The sequence below is a fragment of the Lepidochelys olivacea genome (genome assembly GCF_965140295.1).
Source record: "Lepidochelys olivacea isolate rLepOli2 genome assembly, chromosome: 11".
Taxonomy (NCBI): Eukaryota; Metazoa; Chordata; order Testudines; family Cheloniidae; genus Lepidochelys; species Lepidochelys olivacea.
This window is the reverse complement of record NC_140421.1, coordinates 61,046,747-61,062,433: the sequence shown is the minus strand read 5'-3', so window position 1 is coordinate 61,062,433 and position 15,687 is coordinate 61,046,747. Positions and strand designations below refer to the sequence as shown.

At 40.2% G+C, this 15,687-nt stretch overlaps 1 protein-coding gene across 1 annotated transcript in view; it reads right to left on the bottom strand.

The window, feature by feature from the left end:
* Positions 1 to 15,687, bottom strand: part of NBEAL1 (neurobeachin like 1) — a 139,298-nt gene that overhangs the window by 80,851 nt on the left and 42,760 nt on the right. Inside the window, exons 11-13 of the mRNA XM_084643634.1 lie at positions 10,969 to 11,052; positions 9,518 to 9,616; positions 8,810 to 9,393 (exon numbers count right to left, since the gene is read on the bottom strand). Coding sequence (XP_084499760.1) covers positions 8,810 to 9,393; positions 9,518 to 9,616; positions 10,969 to 11,052 — 767 coding nt within the window. The remainder of the gene's footprint in view (positions 1 to 8,809; positions 9,394 to 9,517; positions 9,617 to 10,968; positions 11,053 to 15,687) is intronic.

Sequence of the window (15,687 nt, the reverse complement as noted above, 5' to 3'; positions counted from 1 at the left end):
AATAAAAACAAACAACAAGTACAAGTAAATTCTAGGTACAAGGAAGCCTAAAACCTGGTGTGCAGGACAAAAAGTGGTCCAATGTTCTTAAAGAAGTTTGTAGCCATCCACACCTTTTACATAGAGGTGCAAACCTTGGTTCTAGCATGCAACATTTCAGCTTAAATCCATGCAGTTTATGCTGGTTTCGATATAAAGCATTGCATGTCAGGGACTGCAGTCTCTGAAAGCAACACCTCTATAATAAAGATGAACCTAGGCTACAATCTGTGTCATTTTGGCAGGGCGAAATAAAAGGCTGCCTTTAGGTTTGTGATAATTTGCCAATACTGTGTTTACATGGGACATTTTGGAGGCTCCTGTTATAGAAATTAGGAAGCATTTTTCTCCAATCAAGTATTTTCCTAAATTCACATTATACACAAAAGTAACTATCCTTCTATACTGGTGCTTTTATTTCTAACACTTTTTAAGAAACCATTTTGACAGAAATTGCATGAAGTTTGAAATTATTATAGGGAATTTTTTGGTCAGGTCTACACTTGAAATTTTTGCTGGTAAAGTAATGTCATGGGAATGGGCATGGGGAAATCTTTTGCAACATTTCTATACTGGCAGAAGCCCAAACGTAGATGAGGTTATACTGGCATCAAAGTGCATTTGCTGGTATAGCTTATTTTGCTCACCAACTGGTATAAGCTATACTGACAAAAGCACTTCTTTGCCAGCAGAAGCTACAATAGGAGGGCTTGCCAGCTCTTCTGGTGCAGACATGGCTTTAGGCTCTTTTTATACCTTGAACACTTCATTAGGAAAAATATGTGAAAAAATTATTGCCAAAGCCTGTTACATTCCCTCAAGCATGGTTATTATAAGAAGCATTTTCACTACAATTGTTATTAATCCTGGCACTTACAGAACAAACAGATGGTGCATCTATATTAAGTGAAAGCTATATAAGTGTGCAGCAATTCTCCAAAAAGGTCCATAATTTTGGAGTTTAATGTACCCACCCTACACACATGCACACCACACATAATTTGAAAGCTTATTTTATGTATGTTTAGATGAGGTATAATGAGGAGCTGTCAAGTGGTGCTGTAAGCCTGTAGATGAGGTAAATGAAAAAGTCATTTTTTGCACAATTCCAGAAACACTGCAACATGACTATACTTACAAATTTTTACTGTTCAAATTAATTTTAACACCTTAATATGGTGCTTCTTGGTCAAAGCTACCAAACAATGTATTAAAAGACTTTTTATTGGTTTTGCATGGGCAAGTTTCTCCTCCCCCTCAAGAAATGGTGCAGCTGTATAACATGACAAAAATGGAAAATATCAACATTTTGGAATCATGGAATCATAGAACTGGAAGGGACCTCAAGAGGTCATCTAGTCCAATCCCCTGCACTTAAAGAAGGATTAAATATTATCTAGACCATCCTGACAGGTGTTTGTCCAACCTGCTCTTAAAAATCCCCAGTGATGGAGATTCCAGAACCTCCCAAGGCAATTTATTCTTGTGTTTCACCACCCTCACAGTTAGGAAGTTTTTCCTAATGTCCAACCTAAATCACCCTTGCTGCAATTTAAGCCCATTGCTTCTTGTCCTATCCTTGGAGGTTAAGAAGAACTATTTTTCTCCCTCCTCCTTGTAACAACCTTTTATGTACTTGAAAACTGCTATCATGTCCCCTCTCAGTCTTCTCTTCTCCAGACTAAACAAACCTAATTTTTTCAATCTTTCCCCATAGGTCATGTTTTCTAGACCTTTAATCATTTTTGTTGCTCTTCTCTGAACTTTCTCCAATTTGTCCACATCTTTCCTGAAACATGGCACCCAGAACTAGACACAATACTCCAGCTGAGGCCTAATCAGCTTGGAGTAGAGCAGAAGAATTACTTCTCGTGTCTTGCTTATATTACTGCTGCTAATACATCCCAGAATGATGTGGTGTTGGGGGTTTTTTTGGTTTTTTGTTTTTAACAACAGCATTACACTGTTGACTCATATTTAGCTTATGATCCACTATGGCCCCCAAATCCCTTTCCACAGTACTCCTTCCTAGGCAGTCATTTCCCATTTTGTATGTGAGCAACTGATTGTTCCTTCCTAAGTGGAGTACTTTGCGTTGTCCTTAACATACTACCATTAAATGTTTTGACATCACATATTCTTAACTGTCAAAGTATCTCAGAAGTGATAACAGTTATCCATAGTTTTCAGTTGAAATTTGCTGACCAAATCAGTCCCACACTGAAGACTGTGTACCAGTAGAATGCATGCCCATAGTTTGTATGGGATAGTGGGTAGATATAAATGTACATGAATTCTTAATGTAATGCTTCATTTGTAAGCTATTATAGATACAATGTATCATCTAGTCTGCCTGCTAGAATGTTTTAACTTCTAATTGCCTATGTAGCTTATGTGCAGTGCTATCTTTTGAAATATTATAATTTCTTTTTAAAAGCTTTTTAATTCAGTGACACCTATGCATAGGTCAGTATTAGGGCTAAAGATGGGATTACACAGCTTCATATTATGAATATGCAAAGGCTATGAGAAAAAGAAGTGGCCTAACAAGAAACAGTGAAGAAAAAGTCCACAAACTAGTCTTGCCTTCTCACTGAAGAGGGAAAAAAAAGAGTATGTTACAGATCTTACTGTATGACAATGAATCATGTCCTGTGGTGCTTATCAACATATCTACTGGACTGCACGTAACATAGGATGTACACAAGTCTCTACTGAAAACAGAAAAATGTTGGTGAAGGACAAATGGAGAGAGATGAGAGACATGCACTTGATTCTGATGGGACATGTAGCCCAGTCAAGAAATCTGGCATCAAAATATTTACTGACATGGTCAAGATAACCAAATGTAAGTGGCAAGGGAAGAGAAATCACAGCAGCTGTCAGTTCAAAGAATTTTTTTTCCTGCAGAGCCTTGTCCTTAGCAAGATGTAGTGGTGATGTTCCAAGTGGTGATGTTTCACAAAATGGGGAAGAGATGGCCAGCCCTCTGTGGAGATAGAGGTGGTTAGGGACTATTTAGAAAAGCTGGACATGCACAAGTCCATGGGGCCGGACGAGTTGCATCCGAGAGTGCTGAAGGAATGGGCGGCTGTGATTGCAGAGCCATTGGCCATTATCTTTGAAAACTCGTGGCGAACCGGGGAAGTCCCGGATGACTGGAAAAAGGCTAATGTAGTGCCAATCTTTTAAAAAGGGAAGAAGGAGGATCCTGGGAACTACAGGCCAGTCAGTCTCACCTCAGTCCCTGGAAAAATCATGGAGCAGGTCCTCAAAGAATCAATCCTGAAGCACTTGCATGAGAGGAAAGTGATCAGGAACAGCCAGCATGGATTCACCAAGGGAAGGTCATGCCTGACTAATCTAATCGCTTTTTATGATGAGATTACTGGTTCTGTGGATGAAGGGAAAGCAGTGGGTGTATTGTTTCTTGACTTTAGCAAAGCTTTTGACACGGTCTCCCACAGTATTCTTGTCAGCAAGTTAAGGAAGTATGGGCTGGATGAATGCACTATAAGGTGGGTAGAAAGCTGGCTAGATTGTCGGGCTCAACGGGTAGTGATCAATGGCTCCATGTCTAGTTGGCAGCCGGTATCGAGTGGAGTGCCCCAGAGGTCGGTCCTGGGGCCGGTTTTGTTCAATATCTTCATAAATGATCTGGAGGATGGTGTGGATTGCACTCTCAGCAAATTTGCAGATGATACTAAACTGGGAGGAGTGGTAGATACGCTGGAAGGGAGGGATAGGATACAGAAGGACCTAGACAAATTGGAGGATTGGGCCAAAAGAAATCTGATGAGGTTCAATAAGGATAAGTGCAGGGTCCTGCACTTAGGACGGAAGAACCCAATGCACAGCTACAGACTAGGGACCGAATGGCTAGGCAGCAGTTCTGCGGAAAAAGACCTAGGGGTGACAGTGGACGAGAAGCTGCATATGAGTCAACAGTGTGCCCTTGTTGCCAAGAAGGCCAATGGCATTTTGGGATGTATAAGTAGGGGCATAGCGAGCAGATCGAGGGACGTGATCGTTCCCCTCTATTCGACATTGGTGAGGCCTCATCTGGAGTACTGTGTCCAGTTTTGGGCCCCACACTTCAAGAAGGATGTGGATAAATTGGAGAGAGTCCAGAGAAGGGCAACAAAAATGATTAGGGGTCTAGAACACATGACTTATGAGGAGAGGCTGAGGGAGCTGGGATTGTTTAGCCTGCAGAAGAGAAGAATGAGGGGGGGATTTGATAGCTGCTTTCAACTACCTGGAAGGGGGTTCCAAAGAGGATGGCTCTAGACTGTTCTCAATGGTAGCAGATGACAGAACGAGGAGTAATGGTCTCAAGTTGCAGTGGGGGAGGTTTAGATTGGATATTAGGAAAAACTTTTTCACTAAGAGGGTGGTGAAACACTGGAATGCGTTACCTAGGGAGGTGGTAGAATCTCCTTCCTTAGAGGTTTTTAAGGTCAGGCTTGACAAAGCCCTGGCTGGGATGATTTAACTGGGAATTGGTCCTGCTTTGAGCAGGGGGTTGGACTAGATGACCTTCTGGGGTCCCTTCCAACCCTGATATTCTATGATTCAAGGGCAACTGTTCTTAGTCACGCAATAGGACCTGTGCCTATGTTCCTCTTCCATGCTGATGGAGCAATAAAAACAAAAGTTCAATTAGGGCATCAGCTGGAAGTGCTAAGCAGAAAGAATTCATGAGCTAAGAGCATACAACAAAGAAACGGAGATGCCAGGACAGCGTATATCAGAGATGCCAGGGCTGTCATACAAATGATAGCTGGAGACAAATTTCCCACATTCCATGAACTGGCTCCTGAGTACTCAAGGCAGGTCCTAAAGCAGTTGACAACGCTAATTCTGTAATCAAAGTCTGACAGATATGACAACGGTATCTCTGTGAAAACTGCAGAAAGACAGTGCTGGACATGACCTAAGGTTGGATGCAAGAAATACCAGGTGATTGGTGGATGCCCTCTGTGCCACCATGGGAAAAGTTTCTAAACATGGCATCCAACAAGCAGTCACCTGTAAAATTCCTCTGTGAATCTAGGGTTCAAAAAGCACCTGAGAGCACATGACACAAACACTCCTTCTTGCTGGAGGCTTTTCCAGTGGTGAAATAGCAAAGTCCATCACAGAGGTGGTGAAGAAGCCCAAGACTTGTACTAGAAATGTCACTGGTGGTATTACATTTCAATGATACCTATACAAACTTATTATTAGATTTTGCTTTATCCTCTTGCAATACTTGTTCCACAGGGATCGTCGAAAATCATCTGGCTCTTTGACTGCTAACCCATGCTAATCATTCATGCGGGCACTCATATACATATGAGGTACAATCCTGAGCAGACCAGAAGTGATTGCTGGGCTCTGGGAGTAAGGGTGAAGGAGTTGAGGGCAGAGGTGGCATTCTCTTCAATCCAGTAAGTTCCTGCGGTGGGGCTGGGTAAGCGGGGGTGGGGGAAAATGAGGGAAGGGGGCTGGGGAAGGAAGTGGGGTGGAATAGGGCAGGGGGAGGGGAATGTGGGTGTGAGGGGAGGGGGATGGAGAAGAAACGGGGATAGGGGAATCACGGGGGCTAAGTAGGATCCCGGCATGCGGCATTGCCTCAGAAGCAGCTGGGGCTCCCCCATTCAGCAGGCCCATCGAACCCTTAGCCGGCCAAGCCCTACCCCCCTACACCTGGACCCCTCCAATGAGCCCCCCTACGGTCAGACCCGCACCCCACTGAGCCCCAACCAGCTGCTCCTGGACCTCCACCCCATCAAGCTCCACTCCCCCTGCACTCAGACCCCCACCATTGAATTCCCACCCCCAGACCTCCCAGCCAAGCCCCATTTCCCCACCCCCAGACCCTCCTACCCCCCGCTGAAGCTGACCACCATCACCTGGATCCCCTGCAGAGTCCCATTGCCCCTACACCCGGAATGCCCTAATGAGCCCCTGTGCATCCAGATCTCCCACTGAGCTGTCCACACCCAGATCGCCCCACACAGAAACCTCTCAACCCACACCTGGATCCCCCCCACACTAAGCCCCTCCACACTTGGATCCTGCTGGGCTCAGCCTCCCTACCCATGCCTGGTGCACCTGGTACATAGGGGCAGGGCCCTGGGGTGTTTCTGGCACAGACCCAGCCCTTGCTCTGTGTCAGGGTCAGGTGCAGCCTCACTGCAGAGTCCCTATATTGGGGGAGGTGGGGGCTTCAGGGTGATCTTCCACCTCAATGCAGCCACTGGCCTGTGCCCCTCACTGCCATGCTGGAGTCACATTTTATTGACAAATAAAATCTGCAGAATTTTAAAATATTGTGTGCATAATTTTTGGTGCATAATTCCCTCAGGAGTAGGGGTATTGCAGGGATTGGTCCTGGGTCTGGTTATATTCAATATCTTCATAAATTATTATGGCATAGAGCATATACTCAAAGTCTGGGGACAGTATCAAGATGGGAGCGGTTGCAAGTGCTTTGAACGGTAGGATTACAAATCAAAATATCTGGACAAACTGGAGAAATGGTCTGAAGAAAATAGGATGAAATTCACTAAGGATAAATGCAAAGTGCTTTACTTCGGAAGGAACAATCAATTGCACATATACAAAATGGGAAATGACTGCCCAGGAAGGAGTACCGTGGAAAGAAATATGGGATGTATAGTGGCTCTCAAGCTAAATATGAGTCTATACTGTAACACTGTTGCTAAATAACTAAATAAAGAGCAAACATCATTCTGGCATACACCAGCAGGAGGGCTGTAGGCAAGACATGAGAAGTAATTCTTCCATTCTATGCCACACTGACAAGGCCTCAATTGGAGAATTGCATCTAGTTCTGGGCACCACATTGCAGGAAAGATGTGGACAAACTGGAGTAAGTTCAGAGAAGGGCAACAAAAATGATTAAAGAAAATATGACCTACAAGAAAAGATGGTAAAGATTGGGTTTGTTTAGTCTGGAGAAGAAAAGACGGAGGGGACATGGTAACAGTTTTCAAGTACGTAAAAGGTTGTTACAAGGAGGAGAATGAAAAATTGTTCTCCTTAACCTCCGAGGGTAGGACAAGAAGCAGTGGGCTTAAATTGCAGCAAGGGAGGTTTACATTGGACATTAGGAAAAGCTTAATTGTCAGAGCAGTTAAGCACTGGAACAAATTGCCTAGGGTGGTTGTAGAATCACTGTCATTGGAGGTTTTTAAGAACAGGTTAGACAAACACCTGTCAGGAATGGTCTAGTCATTACTTAGTCCTACCTTGAGTGCAGGGGACTGGACTAGATGACCTACCAAGGTTCCTTCCAGTCCTACAGTTCTACAATTGTTGTGATACATTGAGGTCACAAAAAAAATCCAATTTTACATCTTAAATAATACACAGAATCATTAAACTAATAGAAAAAAATGCAAATATTTCGAAGTGGTCACTGAATTGTTCAGCCCTCGCTTCTCAGGTAATGGCACCACTTGACAGCTCCACATCATACTTCATCTTAAAGTAGACGTAAGAAGTTTTCAAATGATGAGTGCAGTGCATGTGCGTAGAGTGGGTACATTAAGTCGACCAAATCAGTGGTGTCTGCCATTCACCTAATAATGCACATAGAGACCACAAAGCATGGAGATAGCAGCGAGTTCAGTCTTTTCTGTTGTATATTTAAAAAAACATTTTCCACTGAAACAAAGCAAAGTAACCACCTGTGTTTTAAATCAATCATTCATTTATTCTTGTTATCTATTTCCTATTTGCTATAATATTCCCTTCAATCAAGCATCTTAGAACTTCATCTGAGTAGCCAACACCAATCCTTATCCAGCAAGCAGGATATGCAGCATAACATAGGATACCCTGTCTCCACCACACACTAGAATACATCATATTCTAAATTCAATTTAATGACTAAAAATGCAAACTACTATTCTAGCACCATCAAGTCCAAATCCGGCTGCAGCCATTTCTCCTTATGCTGTAATACCATTAGATTTCAGAAACTACACGGGTTTAGATCAGGATTTGAATGAGAGACCTTTTAAAAAAATGAAAGAAGTGGTTTTGGGAGTTAAGCAGATGGTACTTTTAACCAAGTCAGTACTATACTAATACCCCAGCATAATATTATGGAGCTCTGTGCTGCTGGAGGGCCTGTAGTTCAGATAAGATATAAACAACCACTTTCTGGTTATTAAAATGAGTCAATCTACGGCTTTGCTTATATGAGAAAAGGGTTAAAGTGCTGTCTTGGCCAAATTCCAAACTCAGAAATTTCCCCCTGCAGTTCCAGTTAGAAAAGGATATTTTTCAGGTATTATCCTAAATTTTTGCATTTGTTTGCTATTGAATACCTACATTAAAACCAGAGGCAGTTACATTTTATAGCCCCTATACGCTACAAGAACTATGCTAATGCATGGTTACCCGTCACAATTCGGGGGTCCTTTATTTTTTTTTTACTGCCATCATGGATGAAAACATATGTTAATATGCATTACCCAAATAATTTAATCTTAATATAGTTATAGAATTGCACTTTCCTATCCACACTAGCAGTATAATTGTCCCAATACAGAAACCCTTAACCATGCATTTGCATGGCTATTCCTGTAGCATAGTCATGTCTTCGGTGGTGGATGAAGCCATTCCTGTTTACAAACTCAACAGATATTCAATTTATCAAGTATTTTGGTATGAAATGTGCTATATAAATATAAGCATTGCTACCAAGTATGCCATGGGATGCATATTACCAAAGTAATCACAGCAAGCATACCTGTATAATTGCTTCCTCTTGCCTCCTCCCTTGCTGGTGATGTCAGGTGTAACTTGGTCCTGGTCTAGGCATAGCCAAGCATTGAAGGAAAATGCAGACCCTGGCCATTTGTGAATAGGTGGCACAGCAATTCCTGCCATGCTGGGGGACAAGTTGAAATATTGCATAGCACTGTCCAGGCCTTGCTTCCGAGCCATTGCCAGAATTGCACGCATCACAGTGATGACGTAAGGGTGAGACTGCTTTGGTTCATTAGTCCTCAAGAGTCGCATTAGTCGATGCAATTCTTCAGAGCTCATCGACTGACTTCCCAAAGAACCCTGGAGGGCAATCAGGTTCTCTGCACAAGTGCGATGGAGTGAAGAGTGAAAGTTTAATGTCTCAAGGATGCGGATGACCATGTTTGCATTGACACACGTGGCACGACTCTGCCTGTTAATACAGCAGATTCGCTTCAACCAATTTGAGATGAAGATCTGCAGGTCATGTGATTCTAGCTCTGGAAGCCACTGGATAAGCAGCAATAAGGGCTGGACATTACTAATGCCCAAAATTCCAACGGACATGTGATCACCTTCAGCAGCCTGGAAAAAAAAGAGCATAGAACACAAAGATGAACTACTGGCCTACAACAACGAAATAGGGGCAGAAAAGCTGTCTAGGAGTGCAGTCATTTTAGATAATGTTCAAAGCAAGCACATGTCTCACCATATTCATAAGTTCTTCTAGCAACTCTCGCGAGGGCTGACCCAGAGATTTTAGTACTTCATAGATATGTGCATAACCAATCCGCTCTTTAAAGACCTCCTGAAGAGGAAAAAAAAAATAGTAACATTAATAAAAGTATACAGTGCGGTTGTAGTTGTGTCAGTCCAGAATATTAGAGAGACAAGGCTGGGGAGGTAATTATTGGACCAACTTCTGTTGGTGATAATAAAAGACAGACACAACTAAACTCTAGTGGCTAATTACTTACCTGCAATAATGGGGCCTCATTTAACACAAAACTAGCTCTATTGTTAGGTTACCCTTTATGAGAACATACTACAAACCTTATCTGAAGGCTAGAGAAGTTAAGGATAGTCTTTTGATTGACTTCAACGAGTTTTGGATTAGGCCCTATAGTTATAGATTCATGACACTACTGCATATAATATTATGTCATGCAAAAATATTTTCTGTAGCTGAATAAATGTTTTAATTCTAGCTGCTGAAATTACAACAGAAGTGCACAGGCACAGAGAAGAGCTTTATTTTACTTGTTATAGACCATAAACAAAATCTCCAATACAATTGTTTTAATATACTTCAAAATGTTAGTCTTTTTAGTTTATTACAAAAAACCAATTGTTCTATTGAGTTGAACCTACAGAATAAAGATAAAACAAACACAAGTAGGTGCAGAAGTAAAATATTTTCCTAGAAAAATGTCTTTAAATTAATCATATTAGAGAAATATTTAAGATAGAAACTTTATTAAATATGGGAAAGTATTCTGAAAACTGGTTACCTTGCACTGAATTTATGGAAAACAACTCTCAAGCAGTAAAATCTACACATTTATATACATCTATTTACTAGTTAATGAACAGCAGTTACATCCTATTAAGTGAATTCCCTTCCCTTTGCACAGGTATTTTCAATTGTTATTTGTACAATGTGGAAAACACATTTTTAAATATGAGTGAATTTGTTGGAAGAAACAGGATTTATGTAAAGTGCCTCTGGAATAAAGTAGTGCGAGGCAAAAAAGTCACTGTTGAAAAATTCACATAAAATGTGCAGTACGTAGGTGCCCCTTCAAACATTTATGGGATTTAGAGCAATTTTCACTGCTGGAAAAGGTTGTCAGAGAATATTACTTTACACACAGTTTTTCAAATTTCTGTCTTTTATTATCCAATCAAATTAGCTCTAATCCCAGAAATCATGTTCCAGCTTTACATAAAATTAAATTAATGTCCAGCCCAAATTATGATGTTGTCCATAAGAAGAGCATGAGGAAGAAAAGCACAAAGTGTTTCTTGATCTGGTTGTGGCACACTGTCAATAAATAATAATAATCGTAAGAACAATTCTTCAAGGTTTTACATTAAAATGTTTAACAAGAAATGACAAAGATGGCTGCCATAAACAGACCTATGAGTGTGTATGTTTACCTTCGCAGCTGGAGATTTGTGCAACACTGCTGTAAGGGCTTGAATGGTGGATACTGCCAAGCAGTCTAGTTGTCCCTGAAACACCTGAAAGCAACAGAGGCAGGTGTTATTTACAAACATATTAAATAGAATTCTGCTCTGAAGGATATTCTGCGCACTTCTGCCTGGATGAAAACCAAAGTTAATTAACATGCTTTACAATCATCTCCCCACCAACATGGATTTCATGACACCACAACCTACAAGAAAGGACACAATGACAGAAAACTAGCCATGTAGTTCAAGAAGAGGAAAGAAGCATTCACACACATTACAGTAAAAGGTTCTGATGGACAAATGTACAAACTTTCCTCATGCTGTTAATGGACAATCTCAAGAGGGAGGGAGGAAAAGGAAGTAACCAACCCCTTGTACTGTATGTGTGCACTGCAGAGTGTATAGCTTTCTGACAATCAGTTCTTTAAACAAATGGAGATGATCATCATTTTAATCTCAGTGCAGGCTCCTGCACATACCAAAGCAACACACACACACATTAGAAGTGATTAGTTATACCAGCACAGTCCAATAACTTCATCGTCTCTTACATCCATCCCAGAGGATGAAACACTGCTTCCAAACCCAATGAGTCTCAAATAATCCTTTCCCTTTTATGTTTTCTATTAGTTAATTCCTCTGAATACTGATATTTTTCATGATAATTTATTAACAGAAAATTATGTGCCATATACCAGCAGGTCCCTTTGTCACATGGAGTCTGTTCATTTGCATAGTTCCACTGGTCAACCTTACAGTCTCTGAAATACTATATTGCATATTGGACAATGAGAAGTCAAAATCAGAAGACAATGTTAGTGAATAAATGTTTACATGCAGATCCTCACACTGAGTTACCAATAGAATTGGCTATTTTAAACAGAATCAAGATTTCTAGACTACATACTTTCCTGTGCTCAGCAATGCATTATCTATTTAAATGAGAACAAATCAGTAACATCCTCCATACTACTATACGGAGTGGTACAATAAGAATTTGCATTTGATGTTTTCCATTATGCTAATGGAAATTCAAGACAACAGACTCTTCTCACCTCCCACATTCAGCCTGTCCATTGTATTGTGAACATCTGTTCTTGATGACAAGCAAAGAATCAGGACATCAACTACAACCATACAGATTCACAAACAAAGCCCCAGAACCCAATAGACCACCGTGCGGAGACAAAGAAGCAAAAAAGAAAAAACGAAATCACCACCAGGTTGATAGCATTGATATTGGGATTCTATTCCTGTACTTCACCCTCCTCAGATTAAAAGGAGCACAATTTGTACCTAATATTTTTAAAACTTGAAGCATCTCCATACATGTGAAGTCATGGGTGTAATTTGCTTATCATAAAAGATTACTTTCCAAAGACAACAAGCATAGGTCTGTGCAGCAGTCAGAATTCATCCATCTGGATAAGGTAAAGTACAGGAATCACTTTTCCCACTGACTGCTACTCTGTCTTGGCTTCAAGTGAAGCAAAATTGTGTAGGTACCTGGTCCCCATTCATTTCGGTCAGTAATTTGTTGGCAAGGTCTTTTTCACTCTTGTCTGCCACCTTATTGTTAGCATTTAAAAACAGCTGTTAGAAACAGAGACAAGAATAACGGAAAGAGGAATATTAAACATTACCTGCAGCTATTATCGTGAAGCCTGGGATGAATTTATGTTTCACATACAGCATACATGATCTCACACTGGTGAGTTACACAATTCTTAACAAATATCAGTCTTTTGTTAATTCTTCCAATATTACATCAAACTATTGTTAAATATTCATTAGCTTATTTTGTTTTCCAGAAAAAAACAAAAGATGTAATTGCTGAGACACGGAAATGGTACTAATTACAAGTTATTTTTGTTATTGGCCCAGTGTTCTTAGATGCATGGTGACTAAGTGCAGGACTGGAGGCTCTCAACATTCACATTAAAAAAAGGAGGGGGGACGACTGTAAGACGTTAGAAACACAAAGGGAAGGGGGAAGCACAGCCTCCTAGTTTCTCTACTTATGTTTCATCTTGTAGGAGGACTTAAGTGACACTAACAATCTAAGGAAGCCTGCAAATCAACAACTCAGAATCCAGAGATAGCGATGGCAGCAGCTTTGCGAGGGACACAATCTTCAAGACTGGAAGGATGGTGGGAAATTTTCAGTCATCCAGATGAGTTGGCAGCTTGGCAAGAACTTTAACTCAGTCACCCAAAGCTGTATCTATTCTGAAGCTTTGCCCTCTTCTGCTTTTAGATTGCAAGTTAAGAAGCTCTTAGAAATACATAGTTTATCAGACCAAGTAATTAAAAAAAGACTTCTGAAAACAGAGGAGACTGACAGCTTGTCACATTTCAGAGAAAAATTATCCATCAGAAAAATGAAAGGGTACGTGAAAAACTACTTTTTAAAACCACTTCTTTTGTGCTCACTGAAGATTGTGTGTTCAGTATATGGAACCCCACTCAGTAATCAAGGGCAAACACAAGACAACAATCAAAGATACTACTCTGTGTTACAAAAGTATTAAAAACCCCACAAAGTTAGAAACATTGCTTAGTTTGAAAGGCATCTGTCATGACCAAAGCTGTTATACTTTTGGTAACACTACAGAATAGCTATAATATGTTGAGAGAATTAGAGCATTAGCAACTGAAGATAAATTATGAACAGGAGGCAAGAATAGACATAGAAAAAACAAACTCATTCTAACTCATTTCCCATAACAGATATATAATGAGAAAAATAAGCAACTAGAGATTTTAAAACCATGTATTTATTAAAATGCTCAAGTACATGGCTCTCTCTGGTTTTGAATTCTTGTATCCAGATGATGATTCATAGAATAATAATGTTTTCTTCAGCCCACGTAAGGCTCAGCATAGTAACTACTGCTATTCTCCAAATCTGATCTATATTTAAGCAAAGTTTCCCATCAATATAAAATGTTCAAGATATATGAAGAAGTGGTGGCAGATGTTCTTAGTGTACGAATAAAACTCCTTTCAACAGATATAAAGTGAAACCTCAGTTACCTCAACATTTCAGGGGACACTCCTGAATAAACTGGGCTTCAGATCAGATAAACTGGGTTTCAGATCAACATCTGAAGTGGACAAACAGCTTTCAAAAAAAAAACCTCATGATTTGGGTCCCCAGCCCCTCAAAAAAGTCAAGAGAAGACCTCTCTCTTCCATAAGCTTTGAATTCTTTAGCTGAAGTTCGTCTATCTTCTCTGAAGACGATCTGCAAAGCTGAAGACAATTCTGAGGTAAGATCAGAAATATGCCTCTATTATGTGGCTCCTAGGAGTATTCATAATAGATATCAGTTTTGACTTCTTTTTTCACTCCTTCCCCTCTCTGCAAGTCTCCTGGTCTCCAGGTTCATAGACACACAACACATTCTATTGTGTCAAGAACAACTGCTGACTCTTCTGTTATCTGTGGTGTTATACACTGGGGGTGTCACTAGCGAACCCAGAAGTGTGACAGATTTTCAAGAATGAGGAAAATTATTTTTAGCAAGATTCTACCTTGTTAGTGGAGGCATTTGACAAAAGAAATGTACTAACCTTACAACTGACTTCATCTTTGTTGTCAGCCTTTGAAGAGCATTGTACTATTTGTGGAAAACACATGACCCTGTCCTTGGGGTCATTCAGAGTGTAAAAAAGCAAACCACTTGCACAAATTTGACAACACCAAAGAAACCCTCCATGTAATAATAATAGTAATATACAAGCCAATATACAATACAGAGATGTAACTTGGTGAACAGTTCTGATGACAAAAAGGTAGAGTGAAATTCAAGGAGAGAAGAATGGTTAAAACATAGGCCATAATACTGCTGGCATTGAAGTCAATGGGAGTTTGACGTCAATGGGAGTAGGAGCAGGCCTAGAGTGCCCATGAACCAGCTAAATAATACCATTGTATGATAATGTAAGAATCAGACTAGAAAAACATAAATCTCTCTTTTACAGCAGCATTGCAAAGAGTATAAGATTAGTAGAGAAACAGGTACAGACTCCCAAAAGGAAGTGCAAAAAACATTGGAAAGGACAAATAAAGTACTTTTAAAAGAAGTTAAAAACACAAACTATACAACACACTCAATGCGGTTCCCACTGAAGTCAATCAGAATTTTGTCCCTGACTTAAATCAAAGAAAAAAAGACTAGGTCAAAATGTACACGTGGGCATTTTAAAGTACTGTTGCATTCAAATATTTTCTAACTAAATGGAATATTGTACAATAATTCACACTTTCTAGCTAGCATGAAATTATCTAGAAGTGTTCAAGACAGCCACGTCAACAACATGCATTGTGAAGACAAAATAGAAATGAAATATAAAACTCCAGGAAGTTAAGCAGTATTCCTATTTATGTCCTTTTCTATTTGGGAAAAATTTATCTTATAAAAGCATAACAACTTCAGTGAAAGGCACTGGCTTACAATCAATGGTCATCTGGGATTAATATGGAACCAGAGAAAGTAGGAAATATGAATACTATGTCCTTTCTAGAAAGAAAAGGCGTCCAAGAAGAGCATTTTGTAACCAATTAAACTCATTCCTAATCTCAGCTATGCAGGAATTCAGACCAAATATTCTGAAACCCTTGCAACTGAACACCAGTGATTTATTTATTTTTTCTTTTTTTTAAGAAAGCTGGCTAGTG